General features: G+C 39.8%; 1 protein-coding gene across 1 annotated transcript in view; it reads left to right on the top strand.

Moving 5' to 3' along the window:
* The window catches only part of Kpc1 (Kip1 ubiquitination-promoting complex subunit 1), a 534,039-nt gene that overhangs the window by 134,234 nt on the left and 381,419 nt on the right, over positions 1-18,386 (top strand). The window contains exon 8 of the mRNA XM_090388154.1: positions 17,110-17,177. Coding sequence (XP_090244280.1) covers positions 17,110-17,177 — 68 coding nt within the window. The remainder of the gene's footprint in view (positions 1-17,109; positions 17,178-18,386) is intronic.

Below are 18,386 nucleotides of genomic sequence, written 5' to 3'. Positions count from 1 at the left end.
TGTGGTGTTTCTTGTAGGCTTGCTCCTTAACTGCTACATCAGTGGTTAGTTGCTCCTTGCATCCTTTGCTCATCTGCTTGCATCCCTTCTGTTGCTTGGCGATGAGGTTTTGTCTCTTCAAGTGGTCTTATATCTTCTTGGTTATGCAGCTGGTCAAGATCTTGTACATTGTTTGGAGTCAGATGATTTGTCTGTACTTGCACTGCATGAACATAAAGCTGCACTCGTGCAGTGCATCCATGTTAATAACAGACTTTTGAGCTGACTCATTGTCCTGTTAGAAAAAGACTCCTTTGCTGTTTTCCTTGGCAGTTGTCTTTGATGTTTTCACCCAAACACTTCACAAGGTTCATGTAATATGCACCTGTGACTGTCTGGCATTTCTGAAGATAATCCACTAGCAATACTCCACCAGCATCCCAAAAACTGGCACTGTAACCTTTGCCAGCAGAAGGAATTAACTTGGCTTTCTTTAAAGTGGAAGAAGCTCTGTTTCTACTACAGTAGCGCATCAAAAATATAAATGCTAATAATTTGAAACATTGGTATTCCGAATGAGCCAGCATTTGTTTATTTTTTTATGCTGGTGCCATAAAATAATTACAGTAAATGCTGGTTATTGTGATCATGTTTGCAAATTAAATTTTGATTCTATTAAATGGCAATTCTAATAAAATATTATCAAAAAGGCTATAAAAATGAAGATATAAAGCACCAATTTACACTTTTATTACCTTACCAATTAACAAAATTAAATGATATGTGAAAATTGACAAAAAAACAATGATGAATCGACAAACGATCAACAAATTAAATGCTGTCCAAAACAACTACTCTTGCTGAAAAGAGTGAAAGATCTGGCAATAAAGAAACGAAGTTCAAAAATGCTGCAGCAAAAAATAAGTTATTTTCATTAAAGGCCTATACATATGTGTTATTGTGGCTGAAAATTATTTTGTTACCTATGAATAAAAATACATAAGTACAACTTAGTGTATTTATTTCTAAACTTACTAATCTTTTTATTTTAGTTTCCAGAATGGTATTTTTGATAAAAGTGAAAATGAACAAATCGGAAGTCCGACCTACTTAATTAGTTCAGATTATCAACTCTACTGTATTTGGACTACTCCTTTGTCTCTGGCTGAAAGTGATTAACCTCATCTTGTCCCTGGTCATGAACACTGCATGGAAATTTGCTGGATCTGCTTGAAAATGATGCTAATGTTCATTTAACTGATGCAAATGCTCACTTAACTTGATAAGGGAACATTTGCATTGTTTTTCAAGCAGATGTGTTCAAACAGTGCATTTTCGATTTGCTGTCGATAACTTTAGGGATGTGTCATGCTGACATGTTTTTTCATAGCAAGAACCTCTGGTATTATTATTATTATTATTATTATTATTATTAGCCATATGGTACAAGGAAGCCTGAGGCTTATGCTGCACCAGCCAAAAAAAAATTCCCGAGTTACCCCCTGTGTGTGTGTGTGTGTGTGAGAGAGAGAGAGAGAGAGAGAAGTAGAAGGCATCACCAAGAAAGAGAAGAATGATGATATCCAGCTCAGGACCCTGGGTTTGCCAAGCCCATACTCACCAGATGTGAGCCCCCGGGGTAGTATTATGGTACTCACATTCAAATAAGGTGGCCAAGACACTGAAAATGTAACAAACTGTCACTAGTTGATCATTCAACACATGAATCCTACTCACTGTCAACAACTACAACTTTTGGAGTGGTGGATATTTCAGGTCTTCCACAGCGTGGGTCATCTTCCAGCCTCCCCCTCCCTTATTTAAATTCCACTGTCCACTTCTTAACCATGAAATGGGAATGGGCATTATTCCCCAATGTTGTAACCATATCCTCATGATTGCTTTTGGTATTAGTCCTTTTGGAATAACTGTGTATTGGATAACTTCATGATTTTGTCCATCTTTTCTCATTCCCACAACTTTGTTGATTTCAGGACCTGTAATTAAAAAAGTTGATTATTGAAACTGCATGAAACTGGGTAGGTTGCTATTTGAAGTGTTATCCATTAAGTACAGAACTTTTTAACACTGTATCGCTACCATTTCATGTTCAGGCCATGAACTTTTCAATCCCCCCTATACCAGTATTAAACCTTAATTGCTATTTCTCAGCCCACCTGCCAAATTTATCTAAGTCTTGCTGCAGTATTATGCTATGATTCTTGTCATTAACCATCCTGCTAACCTTTGTGTCATCTGCAAACTTAGATAGTAAACTTGATATGCCTTCATCAGTTTCATTAATAAACAATTGTAAATTGTAAGGTGCCAGCACTAAACTCTTAAGGACTTCACTAATAGTATTATTACAAGAGTAGTATCCATTTATAACTACTCTGTCTTCTCCCACTGAACAACCCCTTTATCCAAAGTGGTAACTTGCCCTTAATGCCATACTGTTCCAATTCATATTACAGCCTTTTATTATGGCGCCTCCGTAGCCAGGTGGGAAGGAGCAGCAGTGTGTAGCACATGCTTCTTGATTAGACCGGGGTTTGAGCCCGTCACCACCAAATACGGAGGATGCGGAAAAGTCAGGGAATGACCACCGCATATCCCGGAGCAATATGGCCTTAGTTGCTAATGCTCCTAAAAAAAAAAAAAAAAACCCAAATAACAGCCTTTTATGTGCAACAGCATCAAAAGCTTTTCTTTAATCTAAATATATGATATAAAAATTACTTTTTTTCTCCAGTTCCTTGATTACTGCCTCATAGTATCTAATCAGATTTATTCAGACAAGGTTGCCCCTTAACAAATCCAGGACTGCACTCCTGTTTAGATGGTCCTACATTACTTTAACCAGTGACTCCATTATTTTCCTTGGAACAGAAGTTAAACTAACAGGTCTATAATTACTCATGTCACCTTTTGATCTCCCTCTGTGAATTGAGGATACATTTGCACATCTCCAGTCCACTGGGACCTCCCCTGAATCCACAGATGATCTCATAATTATGGTTAAGAATTTGCTTATCCTTTGCTGCCTCCCTTAAATTGGATAGATATTTTATTTTTTATTTTTTTTTTTATTAAAACCTGAACAGTAGATACATTTTCAACAACAACTATTTACATTCTATGTACAAAAGCAAAAAAGGAAAGATAAAGAAAACTTTTTAGAATGAAATACAAACGTTTCAACATTTCAATTTCAGGAATTAAGAAAACAATTTCTTGGCATTGGATCATTCTCATATTAAGTGTCACACGTTGAAGGTGATGGACTGTTCAGTGATGGTGCAGAGGTGACCGCCACTGTTCCATTCGCTGTTAAGATGATCCACAGTTTCTGGTGTTTTGCAGTGGAATTCGAGTAGAAGTCTGCTCTGCAACTTCCTCCATAGGCTCCACTTCAGATGTTGTGCCAATTTGTCGACAGGAGGCACGTCGTCACTGCTTCTTGTGTGCTTCAAGTAGAAGTAGTACGGCCTTGGCTGCAATGAATAGGAAGTTGCAGGTGGTGTGTGCTGTCTGCTCAGAGTGAAGTAGGTACCAGTAGTCCTCCGGAGTGTGGGCGTGGTTGCAGGCAAGCTTTGCTGCATCCAAAGCGTATTTGACGAGTTCCTTGTTCACAGGGCACGCCAGGTATGTGTGTTCCAGGGTACCTGGAATGGCGCAGAAGAGGCAGCAGTTTGAGGAGCGTAACCCGAAGATTTGTAGCTTGACTGGGGTGGGAAGGATGTTGTGCCACAGTCTCCACTGGATGTCTGCATCCAATTTGGAACATTTCGTCCTGTACGGAAGGTTCCACTGAAAGTTTGATGGTGGCTTGTGGCGAGTGGAGAGGGGTGTAGGGACAGCTTGGCAGGTGGATGACGGGAAAATCGTGGTTGTATGGCGAGACATGATTAGCTGATAGGCTTTTTTGGAGGGTGCAGGAGACAGAGGTACCGTGTCTTCTGGTGATGTGATGATGAAGGTTGGTGTAGGTGAGGATCCAGTGACATTTCCAATCCCTTTAGTTGTAGTGATATCTGGAAGAGCTTGTGTGATCGCTGATTTTAGATGCCTGTGTTGCTGCTTTGCATTTATGGTTTTAATGGGCAAATCTTCTGATCCTTTCCATTCAAGGAGGTGTCAGGAGGTCGCCTATGGTTCTTATTCCTGCCCAGTTCCACGTAGGAAAGAAGGAAATCATTTGCAGGTTCTATTATTCTTTTATTGTAGAAGAGCGGTTCTGAAAGTATTCCGGGAAGGGATATTCTCTCAAGATTATGGTGAAGGTTTAACTTTTTCCAGCAGTATAGTGTATCTCTATGAAACGGCGGTAGTTTGAGTGGTGCTGGTGCTATATCCATTCTCAATATTGTTGAAAGAGATTGTCCTCTAGTGGCTATTGCTAGTAGTTTATCCGTAGTGTCGGAATGTGGGTATTTTGTTTGCAGCGTCTTAAGAAGAAAGGTGATCTGGAATGCTGTGATTTTGTCGTCAAGAGAGACCAACCCTTGACCCCCATGAGTAAGTGGCTGGCTAAGTTTGGAGCAGGACATCCAGTTGGTTTTGTTCCAAAGGAAGCTTCGGACAGATGCCTGGATTTGGTGGAGGAAGTCAACAGGTGGAGTGAGAATTTTGAAGGTGTGCCAGAGAATGCTTGCCGCCATATGATTGACCACAAGCACTCAACCTCTCAGCGAAGATGTGGCGCACACGCTTCTCCCTTTCCCGAGTACTTTGTTGAAACAACTCAGCAATTCGAGCCAGTTCTTCTGGGAGAAAAGGAGGGTATTGCCGAGGTACACATCTAGGTATTTCTGTCCCTCGCTGGACCATGTGCATTGGATGGGGGAGTTGGTTCTAGTTTTCCAGTTGCCAGCCCACAGGCTGCTGGTCTTATAGTTGTTGAGTTTTGCACCTGATGCTTGAGCATAGAGATCATGAGCCTTTTGAATGACTTCAAATTCACTCTCGTGGCGTATTGCAATTGTGACGTCATCTGCGTATGCTGAGTAGGTTATATTTAGGTGGGGTTCTGGTAGCAGCGTTCATCGGGATTGTATACTGGTGGCAATTTTATTAAGGAATGGTTCTATGGCAATTGTGTAGAGTTGTCCAGAGAGTGGGCAGCCTTGTTTTATCCCTCTGGAATACGAAAAGTAGCAGGTGAGCTGGTTGTTCAGTTTCAGGCAGAATTTGGCTTCCTTGTATAGCAGATGGATTGTTTCGATGATGTAGGGTCCATATCCAAAGGCTTTCAAGGTTTGAAATAGGTAGCTGTGTTCAACGCTGTGTTGAATGCCTTTTTCTGATCAAGGCTAATTAGTGCTAGGAATTCTCTTTGGCTGTTTGCAGTGGAGAGGAGGTCTCGGATCAGATGTAGATTGTCGTGAATCGATCTTCCAGGTACAGAGTATGTTTGTTGGTGATCGATGATATCAGGGAGAGTGGCTCTTAATCTATTGGCGATGGCTTTGGAAATGATTTTACAGTCCATATTCATTAAGGAAATTGGGTGCCAGTTTTGTAAATTGGTGCGATCCCCTTTCTTGGGAATCAGTTGAGCGACAGTGGTGGTGACCAAAGCTGGTAGTCCATGGGACTGAGCTTCTTCAAGCATTCGAAAGAGTAGCACTCCCATTTGATCCCAAAACGTTTGGAAGAATTCAGAAGTCAGTCCGTCCAGACCTGGTGATTTATTTTTGGAAAGGGCTTTGCATGCTGCTGTTAGTTCTTGTAGGGTGATTTGTTTCTCCATACTGCATTGGGCCGTATGGGAGATTTTTTTAAGTCCTGAAAGGATTTCCTCCATTGCCTTTGTAGAGGTTTCTTGAGAACTGTAAATTTCTCTATAAAATCTTGTTACTTCAGAGAAGATTTCCTCTAGGTCTTCAGTGATGTTTCTGTTTTGCAGCTGAATGGCAGTGATGGTGGTTGCTTTCTGATGTCTGCTTTCTAATGAGAAAAAGTATTTGGTCAGGGCATCAGATAGATTTATGTGGGTGTATCTCGATCTGAGTAGGGCGCCTTTTGCAGAGTGTTCTAAGTGGGTTTGTATGGCTTGTAGTGTTGACTGATAGGTCTGACTATCAGATGGGAGATTTTTCAGCCTTTGCTCAAGTTGAAGGTTATTACACTTTTGTTGACTTTTCTGATGGCTGTAGGTTTGCGAGAATGATTTCAGTTGACTTTTAAATCTAGGCCACCATGTGTTCATGGGCTCCAATCTGTCTTTGGATTGGGCAAGATTGGATATCAGGTCTTGCAGCTTAGAGATGTATTCCTTGTCTTGAAGAAGACTATTGTTGAACATCCAATAAGCACCTCCACTTTTGTAGTGATTGGGTGAGAAGGAGATCTGTAATTTGATAAAGGAATGATCTGAGATATAAGATGGCAAATGTGTGATGCTTCTGACCAGGGGGATGGTGTGTTTTGGGATGTAGTATTTGTCCAGTCAGGCTTGGTAAGGTAGTCTTTCAGATGCTGTATTTGCTGATCTCCAGGTGTAGGACTTTTCTTCTGGGTGCTGGTGTCTAAATACGTCGACCAGTTCATTGTTGTTTATCAAGGCCTGCAGGTTGTTGATTAATGTTGTGCGGTGCTCAGTGCATCGTGCTCTGTCCATTTCTGGGTCAAGAGTGCAGTTGAAGTCGCCAGCAAGGATGATGTGTTCTTGATCTATAGTAGAGAGGTGGCTTTGTATGAAGTTGGTTATTTGAATAGCAAGTCTGTCCTGCTGTGGCCTGTAGATGTTAAAAAGGTGCAGGGTTTCCTTCTGGGGTGTATCCAGGCGGACGTAAATTGCGTAGCCAGCGATCTCTGCTATCACATTGAGCTTGCAGGCAGACTTATGATGAAGGCCGACCCTCACTCTTGCTCCATGGTGAGGCGCCTCCGTAGCCAGGTGGGAAGGAGCAGCAGTGCATAGCACACGCTTCTTGATTAGACTGGGGTTCAAGCCTGTCACCACCAAATACGGAAGATGCGGAAAGGTCAGGGAATGACCACCGCATATCCCGGAGCAATATGGCCTTAGTTGCTACTGCTCCTAAAAACAAAATAAACAAACAAGCTCCAAGGTGTTGTTGTGTTGGAGAATGATGGAATACGTATGGCCAATCTGTCCATTTCAAGGATGGCCTTGTGTCTGTTTTAATATTTGTTTCTTGTAGGAAGAGTAGGTCAGCATGATACCGTTGTACCTGGTGAAGGGTCAGCTTATTGCGCAATGCAGAGGCGCATCCTCTTGCATTAAGTGATAGCATGCTAAGTGTCAGCATTATCTGCGGGAATAAAGGTAAGGGTTTTGCAAGTTTTTGGGGCGGTTAACATCCTGATTGATGGTATTACTGTTCGATCCCATTAATCAAGTAGTACAGGCGCTTGGATCTATTCACATCTGCCCTGTCCTTTTTTTCTTTTAGTTTGGAACGCGGATCTGTAAGTTGTGAGATCAGCTCGGGTATGTTAGAGGTGAACTTCAGAGCTGTCACCAGCTTCTGTGGGGAGCCGCGTACTTCCCGTAGAAAGGAGCGTAGTTTTTCCACAGTTAAAGGACCTTTAGTGTAGGGAAAATCGCTTTCCTCGTCCTCTGAATCACTTGAATCATGAGAATCACTGTTGGTCTCTTCTTCAGTGCCCAGAAATTCGGGTTCTTCTTCATTTGGGTCGTGAGTGGTTTGTAGCTGTTTATTTATTTCCATACTTGGTGGTATGATGGACTTATTTGAAATCTGACCATTTGTCTTCTGTGGTGTTCTGTATTTATTTTCGTTGCTCCTGTTGTTTTTGTTAGCGGTTTGCTCTTTTCCTGCCTGTCTTCTTCTGTTTTGTGACTTTGGACATGGTCTGCCTTGGGGGTTGATTCCGAGATAAAACTCTTGTTTCGGTTGGTCGGTCTCCTGAAGGGATTGCGTCCTGGTCTTTTGTGGTCTTTGAATTTTCTTTTTCTGAAGAGTTTGGTTTGGGAAGCATCTCAGACTGTTTGACAGTTTCTTCAGCATCCCCATTATCTCCAACAGTCAGCTCACTTTGTGCATCTGGCCTGACCCAGGTTGGTGACGCCTGAATTTCGGTATTACTTTCAGAAGAGTTAGAGATATGCGGCAGTTTTTCCTGATGTGACCCTCTTTGTGGCAGAAGAAACATTGTGAGGAAATGGAGATATAGAAGGTGTAAATTATTCCGTTTAGATCGGTGTTGATGAGTTTTGGGATGTTTGCTGTGTCATTGTTGGCAAAGTGCATAAGTGCTTGCCTGCGGAAGCTTTTTAAATGCGAAAATTCTGGTTTCGTGGTTGCTGCAGAGTGTGTGTATTTGGATAAAATTCCTCTCAGAAATTGATGAGAGATTTCAGGTGGGACGTTTGAAATTGTAACTTTCATTGGTGCTAAGGCAATTGGCGCCGCTTCTAGGTGATGAAGACCGATGTCTATTCCATTTTGCAGGATAGTTTGCGCCCATGAGGTGTGGCTGAAATACACTTGCACAGTTCCCGCCACAAGGGATGCGTGGGTAATATTTTTCGGTGGTACTTTCTCCGCGATCGCTGTAAGGTACTGCTCTAAGGGGGTGTTTTCCTTGGTAGCGAAAATTACTATTCCATTTTCCCGGGAAGTAATAGCGGTTGCTTCATTTGTAAGAGCGTTGTTCGACCGCATATGTACTATTGTTGGTCGGGAGAGAGGGGGTTTTTGCTGGCGTCAAGTATAATCCATTAGATATGGCATTAGCATAAGTATTAACAGTTACTGACCTTTTGGACCTTGAGGTATTCACCTGTTGTCGCAGGGTGTGGCTTCCGTTGTCTTGGTCACTGTTGGCAGTAGCTGTAGGTTCCGTTGCTGTGGTTGTTTGACCTTCGCTAGCCATAGCTGGAGGCAATAGATGGGATGGATGGGGGATGGAATAAGCCGTTACTGGAATATCCAGCTTTCCATGGCTAAAGTTAAAAAATTAAATTCTAACCTAACTCAAACTCCGCTAAATCTACACACACAAAATTATTGGCCCCGAGTGCCAAGCGATATTAGTGACCACAGCGCCCTTTCATAGTGATTATCTGATACGCTTTACTGTAAATACGTTTCTCCTGAGTTTCGCAAGTCCGTTAACTCTTGAGCATTATAATTAAATAGATCTTTCAATTTATATAACCCAGAAAGGAAAGCACCTTTCTTTAACCCCCTTTTTTATTTTTCGTTAATACTAACCTTCTCTTCGCTCGGGTCACTAGGCGGCACCGCTCTTGCCTCCACGTGGCGGGGCTGGTAACCTGGGAGAAAAAGGTAATCTCCCGGGGCCAAAAAGAGCACGTCATGAGTAAATCAAACTCGGACTTATCTGGGCTGCCAGATGCACCCCAGTCAACAAAAAAGAAAGATAGTTCTATTTCAGGAACTTCAAAACGGCAGAAAACTGACTCTGACATCTATCCTACTCCAGCTTTCCTGATCATGCACTCAACTGGTGAAAATGCAATTGGCAAAATCTCACCATTTAGGGTACAGAAGGAATTAGAAAGCAGAGCTGGAACTCCTAAGTCTGTAAAAAGACTTAGGTCAGGAGATATTCTGATCGAGACCTCTAATAGTAAACACTCAGAGCGGCTTTTGAATATTAATCTCTTTGCTGGAATACCAGTTACTGTGACACCCCACAGATCACTGAACACCTCTAAAGGAGTGATCTCTGATTGGGATTTAATAGATGTGTCCGAAGAGGAGATGCTTGAAGAACTTAAAGAAGAAGGCGTTATACAGGTCAAGAGAATTTCCACCAGAAAAGAAGGAGTTCTGACTCCTACACGTAATCTCATTCTTACCTTTAATACACCACATCGCCCAGCATCCATTAAGGCTGGATATCTGGTCTGCAATTAGTATTAGTATTAGTATTAGTAACGGCCGCATGGTGCAAGAAAGCCTATGGCTTATGCTGCACCAGCCAAAAAAAAAAAAAAAAATAAAAAAATAAAATAAAATTAAAAAAAATAAATCCGAACAAAACAATGATAAAAACAAAAAAATAAAAATAAATAACTAAATAATAATAATTAATAAAATAAAAAATAAATAAAAAGGAAATTAAACCTATCATCCTATGTGCTTCCCTTACCCGAAAGTACTATCCAGATGACCTTTGAATTTCCCCAAACTGTCGGCCTCTACCACCCATGAAGGCAACTTATTCCAGTAATTTATAACTCGCTGGCTAAAATAGAACTTCCTGCAATCCAATCTAAACATTTCCCCCCGTAACTTGAATTTATGTCCCCTAGTTCTAGCATCATTTATAATCTTGAAAATTTTGTCCTCATTCATTTTACTGATGCCTCTCAGAGCCTTAAACACCTCAATCAAATCTCCTCTAAGGTGTCTAGTTTCCAAACTCTGCAACCCACATATTCGAAGTCTTTCTTCATACGGACGCCCTTTTGCCGATCTCACCAGGCGAGTTACCCTTCTTTGCACCCTTTCAAGAAGCTCGATGTCTTTCTTCAGGTGCGGTCTCCATACTTGAACACAGTATTCCAAGTGTGGTCTAACATAAGCCTTATATAATGGGATTATCACGTCCCTATCTCTACTTGCAAAAGTTCGATAGATCATTGATAGGACACCATGGGCCTTCCTTGCAACCTGTTTACAATGCTCAGAGAATTTCATGTCTGACCGTATCGTAACACCCAAGTCCCTTTCCTCCAGTACTGGGTTTAGTTGAACTCCACCAAGTGAATACGTTTTTTTGGGATTACTGTTTCCCAGGTGTAATACCTTACACTTTGTTGGATTAAAGCACAGCTGCCATTTTTCTGACCATTCCTGAAGTCTATCTAGGTCTCTCTGAAGAAGCTCAGCTTGACAGTGATCATTAACTACTCTCCCAATGTCAGACCTTATATTCCTAATCCCCTATGGTGTTTCCGATGTCAGAAGTACGGACATTCCCAGACAGCTTGCCGGGGAACTCCTGCTTGTGCAAAGTGCGGGTCAGTTGAACACAACTGCGAAGCCTGTACTGCACCCCAACCGATATGCCCAAACTGCAAAAAAGATCATCCCGCTTACGCTAGAACATGTGAACGCTGGAAAACTGAGAAACTTATTCAGATTTATAAAACCAATCATAACGTGTCGTATCAAGAAGCTAAGCGAAATATCTCACCACCAAACCTTGCAAATAGATCTACGTATGCTCAAATCACCAAAAAATTCCAATCAACCGCATCCCAAACTGAACTAACAGTACCCCCAAAAGAATCTTTCTTGAACTATGTAAAAACACTGTTCGATGCAACTCAAACTCAGGCAGTCAATACGCCTGTTTCTATACCAATCGAAAATCCCCACTCCCCGGATGAAGGGCACAAAGAAAAACAAATCGTAACTTCTGCTCACCAACAGGAAATGGATAATAAGGAAATACCCTCAGATGACCCGGTCCTACACATTTTTGTAGAAGAAGACATGGAAACAGAAAGGCCCTACTTTCGAAAGAAAGACAAAAAGTGTGAAAAACAGTGAAACAGTGAAAAACACAAGAGTGAAAAACAGAGAACCTCAGCAACAAGAAAACGCGCGGAAAGTTTAACTAGAGATAAACAATGAACACAATAATCCAATGGAATTGTCGTGGTTTCCGTGCCAATATTGATGACCTATACGACCTTACCTCTAAATACACACCAATATGTCTCTGCCTCCAAGAGACGTATTTCAAACCACAAGACACACCAAAACTGTCTTATTACAATATCTTTAGAAAAGATAGAACCGATCAAAATACTGCACATGGCGGTGTAGCTGTCATAACAAACCCATATGTTCCTGTCAAACAGGTCTTACTGAACTCTCCCCTCGAGGCAATAGCGGTCCGTGTAGCTGCTGACATCCATATTACAATCTGCTCCTTATATATTCCACCAAGCTTTTCCATCCAACAAAATGATCTAAACAACCTCATAGCTCAACTCCCCACACCTTTCCTCATTCTGGGAGACTTAAATGGTCATCACACACTATGGGGTAACAACAATATTGACCAAAGAGGAAAACTAATTGAAAAATGTTTAGATGATAACAACCTTCTCCTTCTAAATGACGGGTCACCTACTTATGTTCACCTTCCTTCTGGAACATATACTGCAATAGACCTGTCTATCTGTTCTGCAACTTTGTATCCTACTCTAAAGTGGACGGCAAACAATGATCCACTGCATAGTGATCACTTTCCCATTACAATTGAATTACTAAATAAACCCTCTTATCATCTTACTAGAATTCCTCGGTGGCTAATTGATAAAGCAGACTGGGAGATGTATAAAAATTTAGCTAAAGTGGATCCTGAAATTATACAAAAATCCCCAACCAGGGAAGCGGTTGAGTATGTCACAAAAACTATACTACACGCAGCAGGACAAGCTATACCAAAATCCTCCTCAAAATTACCTGTACACCCAAAAATATGGTGGAATGACGAATGCCGTGCAGCAAAAAGAGACCAAAATAAAGCTTGGAATACTTTTAGGCGCTATCCAACCACAGCTAATCTCATTCAGTTTAAACGCGTTAGAGCAAGAGCCAGGTATGTTAGACGCAGTAATAAAAAGGCCGCTTGGATTCGATTCACTTCAACCATCAATCAAGCAACTCCCACACACAAAATTTGGAAAACAATCAGGAAAATGAGTGGTAAATATCAAACGACACCTCAGCCTATCATGGAATCGAGAGGGCAGAACATTTCTGACCCTACCCAAATTGCCAATATACTAGGAGAAACTTTTGCCAAAACATCAGCAACAGAAAGTAACATACCAGCCTTCAGAAGATTCAAAGCAAATTCAGAAAAACAAAAGCTAAACTTTTCTTCAAAAGCAGAAGAACAATATAACTTACCATTCACTATCCACGAACTACATAGAGCCTTGTCAACATCTAGGCGTAGCGCTGTAGGACCAGATAATATCCATTATTCGATGATACAGGAATTAAGTGCTGAATCACTGCAGTCACTTCTTGATCTGTTCAATAGGCTCTACCGGGAAGACAAATTCCCTGAACAATGGCACCACGCTACAGTCCTTGCATTCCTTAAACCAGGAAAAGATCCGACAAACCCTACTAGCTATAGACCCATTGCCTTGACCAGTTGCCTTTGCAAAATTCTGGAAAAGATGGTGAACCGTCGACTGATATGGTACCTGGAAAATTTCAATCTCTTAAATTCTGCACAATTCGGCATTCGACAGAACAGATCAACACTAGATATACTAGTAAAACTAGAAAATTCCATTCGGAATGCATTCCTTAGATCGGAACACCATGTAATGGTTTGCTTTGACATCAGCAAGGCCTATGATACCACGTGGAAGTATGGAATACTCCGCGAATTACACCGCCATGGACTTCGGGGCCATCTCCCGATTTTCATACGCAACTTTCTAGACAAGCGAACTTTCCAGGTTCGATTTAAAACTTCGCTCTCCAAACTATTTTTTCAAGAAGAAGGAGTTCCCCAGGGCTCTGTACTTAGTGCTACACTCTTTATAATTGCAATAAACACCATTGCTGAACAACTTCCAAACACTATCGATAAGGCACTGTTCGTAGATGACCTTAGTATTTCTTGCCATGCGAAAAACATGAATACGATCGAGAGACAGTTACAAGGGGCAATAAATAAGATCAGTACATGGGCACAAACCAATGGTTTTCAGCTTTGTTCTCAAAAAACGTTGTGCATCCATTTTTGCCGACAACGTAAATTGCACCCACACCCGGAACTACAACTGAAGGGACAACCAATAGCAGTTCAACCCAGCATACGATTCTTAGGAATCACCTTAGATCATAAACTTACATTCCTGGAACATATTAAAAGACTAAGAACATCCTGCCAACAAAAATTAAATATTATCCGGGTTCTCTCAGCAACAAAGTGGGGAGCTGATCGCCTTACCTTATTACGGCTATACAGATCTTTAATAAGATCAAAACTTGACTATGGGGCACCAGTGTATAGCTCAGCAAGGCCTAGTGTCCTTCGCTGGCTTGATCCTCTCCATCATAGTGCAATACGCATTGCTCTAGGAGCATATCGCACGTCTCCAATACATAGTCTATATGCCGAAGCTCACGAACCCCCTCTCTCTATCAGAAGGCAACAACTTATATTACGCTATGCATATAAAATAAGATCTATGCCTGAACACCCAAATTGGGAATTACTTTTCACCCCCCAACACAGCAGGTTATACCATAACCGCCCTACTGCTAACCGACCATTAGGTATAAGAATAAGACATCTTCTAGAAGAACTTAATCTGAGTTTTGATAATATCTCAAATACCCCTCCACTATTCCTTGCTCCGTGGAGCATTACTCCACCTTTATGTGATAAATACCTTCATAAATGGGATAAATCTGCACTACATAAGGTAAATTTCTTGCAATTATACCTTGCAGTGGTGGAGCAGTTTCCAAACTTTGTTGTAGTTCATACAGATGGGTCAAAGAATGACACCCACGTTGGAATCGCCGCAGTTTTCCCGAACATAACATTGGCCTACCAACTGCCACATGAGTTCAGTATATTTTCTGCCGAATTATTGGCAATCAATATTGAAAACAGTATAATTTTCTCTGATTCTCTAAGTGCACTTCAAGCCCTGGAAAACACCATGAACATCACCCACCCAGTCGTAAAAGAAATAACAAACACTTTATATACCTTATCTGAGCTTGGAAGAACCATACATTTCTGTTGGGTCCCAGGACATATGGGAATTCCAGGAAATGAATTAGCAGACAATGCCGCAAAAGCGGCTGACTTACCACCTGATGTACAGTGGAGAGTTTCACATCAAGACTATAGACGAATAATACAGAAAAAATGCATGTACCAGTGGCAATCAACGTGGCAAAAACAACTTGAAAATAAGCTTCGAAGTATCAAGCCAAATCTTGAGCAATGGCCTTCAAGTCTCAGTGCAATTCGACAACAGGAGGTAATACTAGCTCGTCTCCGTATAGGTCACACTAATATTACTCATGGTTACCTTTTAAGAGGGGAGATTCACCCCCAGTGTGATCACTGTAAAACAGTGCTTTCAGTGAAACATATCCTTGTGGAATGCACAAAATTTGCAATAGAACGCCAGAATCACTTCAATCCAGCCTCAACTGAAGAACCACTAACGCTTAGTTCACTTTTGGGCAATAAAACAGATGTCTCAAAGATTTTTAACTTTCTCAAAGCAATCAATGTATACCACCTCCTTTAGCTAGTCAACAATCAGTTTCCTGACTCTCGATCCGTAAAGAAATAGCATAAATACTAACCTATGTATGGTGCATTATGGCCATAGACGCCCATGCGCCAAAAAAATCCCCAAACAACAAACAAACAAACACAAAATTATTATTACTCGAAAGCTCTTCTGAAGAGGAATCGAAAACTATAAGTCTTGACTTGAGGGTTCTCGCAGACAAACGTCAAAAAGGGGCAAAAGGAATTGGATAGATAGATAGATACCATCCCAAGTGACTTTTTTTTATGTTTAGATTCTACAATTTCTTTTCCATTTTCCTATCAGTTATCATGAAATCATTGCACTCTCTGTTAGAATTTGATAAACTTCTGACATCCCCTTCCCTATTTACAGATAATTATGTTGAATTTTTCAAAAAACTAACTTTGGCTATTTGCACATTTTTTTTTTCCATAGTAAAATCCTGGAATGTAATATTCCCCTCTCCTTAATTATTTAAATTTAGGAATTTAAATTTTGTTAAAAGTTCAAGGTTTCTTTTAGAAAAACAAATGAATTATAGCAGTTTTAATAAATATTACCATTCATATCTACTATTGATGATTCAAAATGGGGTTCTTTAATACACATACACACACATCAGAAATAGTCCTGTTTATATAATTTCAAGAAAAGGCATTTTTATGAATGTTCTTTCATTTTGTTTACTGTCTGCAAATATCACAACTTTTGTTTCACTCTAAAATCGTTGTTCCTTTAATGAGCTCTTTAGTTTTGAGGAAAAAATAATCACATGTGCATGGTCAAGTGAATAATGAGGATGTTCTGTGAACTAGGTGATGTTTGGAAATGTTGCAAAAATAATTGTTCATGATTATCATGAGCATCGTCATGGAATTAATTTCAACATTTCTTTGCCACAGACAGGTTTCTTCCTTCAGACTGTCTCTTAACTATTGAGTGATTTCTAAGTACTCAGTCTTATTAACAAGATGATCTCTTGATATGAATTTTGATCTTTATAGTAAGAAATACTCTAGTATAACTACCATTACACTTGTCAACTGAATTTTTTTTCTTCATGGGAGATATTGGAGTTGAGACTTCCATTCAGAGGATTGGTGTGAGTTATAACGATAACATCACATTTCATCTTCTGTCACTATTGTTTTTAGAAATACCTGAATCATAATCAGAAAAATTGCTCTCTTGTTTCCATCTGATCTGCTGCTAAAATCATTACATATAGTTACATAATCTGTTCATTGGATATGATGGCTTGGCAGTAGCCATATAGTATTCCAACTTGAGGGGCTACATCTTTAGTTGCTATAGGATGACTGACCCAAACAATACTATTAGTATGAGAGAATACATTTGTAACTTACTGACTTGCAAGGTCCTGCACACCTTGCATCATAAGTTTTATTACATTCATCTTTGCTTTTGTTTTCACTGTGTTTTAACAGTCATTTTTGCAGTCTTGGCAGCTGATTTCTTCAACAAAAATGAAAATTTTATCTTTACATGCACTAATAAATCTTGGTGCATGTGCAAGATTTATTTTTGTGAAATATTCTAAATATTCTAGGTTAAAATAAGTTTCTCTTATTTGATGGTGAGGTATTTTTAACTAATTCAGCCTTGTAACTTTTTTGGTCCTACCACATATTAAATGTTATCTTTTAAACAGATATCAGGTTTTGTAGAAATATATACAAATTGGAATTCATGTGCGATTTTTTTTTTTTAAAAATTATTCAGGGAAATATTTTGTGTTTTCTTTATTTTTATTTTTTTCTGAGTGTAGTTTTTAATTTAATACAATTATTAAAGTATTCAATAAAAATTTTCAGGCTTGGCTGACTGGAGATGTTATTGGATGTGCTATAGATTTAGAGAAAGGAGCAGTTCATTTTTATAGGTAAAGTTATTTTATTAATAAAGGTTTTCATAATTGGTAGAAGTATATACCTGGGATTTTTCTGTATACAAAATTTGAAAAAAAACATTTTACCTTATATTCTACAGAGGAGTTGTAATATTCTTGCTTATGCAAGGACAAAAACAGAGATGGAAAATGTTAGGGAATTTTGCTGTTCAGGGAATTTGAAAAATTTATGTATAATTGTTGCCTAAGCATTGGGTATTATTATTATTTATTCTTATTTCAATGTCTAATTTTCCATCAGTATTTCCTAAGCTTTGAAAGACTATTAAGGCCTAGATGTTCCAAACCAAAGAATCAGAAATAGAGAAACTGAAGTTGTGGATATCATTTCATCAGTAGCTGATTAGCTCAGGATATGAAGCAGGAGGGGAAGCTCCACAACCATCCATAACCAAGAAAAAAGTAATTATGTAAGGAAAAAAAAATGAGGGGATAACACAGTTAGAGTATCATTTCTATGAAGGTTGATTCTATAAGATTTCTCTTAGATATTTCTGTTCCTTTTATAACAAGCAGGATTTTTAGTCCAGAATTAATTGTGCATTCTGATTAATCATTTTAAGTCTTTGTAAATTTATAACATTATTTAAATAATTTTAAAATCATATTACTGTATATAGAAGTATAGTAAAATTATCTTTTGAAAATGAAATGCACAGGGCATAATCCTTATGGGTTTTGATAGTTAACTATATAGTATCGGTGTAAATACACCATAGTTAACCCATAAACTTGAACTACGTATGTAGTGTAGTTCCCACAATATGAGATAGCTGCTAATGCAATAGCAGCTATCTCATATTTTGGTTGCCTTCACAACGAGATAGCTGCTATTGCATTACTTCAAATAAATAACACTTCTCTAGTAGAGAAGACTACTGTTATTTATTTTCAGCAGTAAGGTAAAAAAAAAAGGTAAAGTGCAGCCATTATCAACCCACTGCAGGATGGAAGCCTCCCCAACAATTCATGCTGAGGGAAATGGACCATAATTTGCCATGCTGGTCCAGTGCGGGTTGGCAGATCGACCGTATTCAGCAGTCAGGGGCTTGAACCCTGGTCTACTCAAGGAGCGTGTGCTACTGCACTCCCGCTCCTGACCACTCGGCTATGACCACTACCCAGACGATCGTTTCGAAGCTATTGGGCTTCATCATCAGTGGGCAGACAGGTACCCAGGTA

The sequence above is a fragment of the Mastigoproctus giganteus genome, chromosome 13, assembly GCF_048544385.1.
Source record: "Mastigoproctus giganteus isolate SK-2022 chromosome 13, ASM4854438v1, whole genome shotgun sequence".
Lineage (NCBI taxonomy): Eukaryota > Metazoa > Arthropoda > Arachnida > Uropygi > Thelyphonidae > Mastigoproctus > Mastigoproctus giganteus.
The sequence above is the reverse complement of the archived record's forward strand: the minus strand, read 5'-3'. Positions and strand labels throughout refer to the sequence as shown.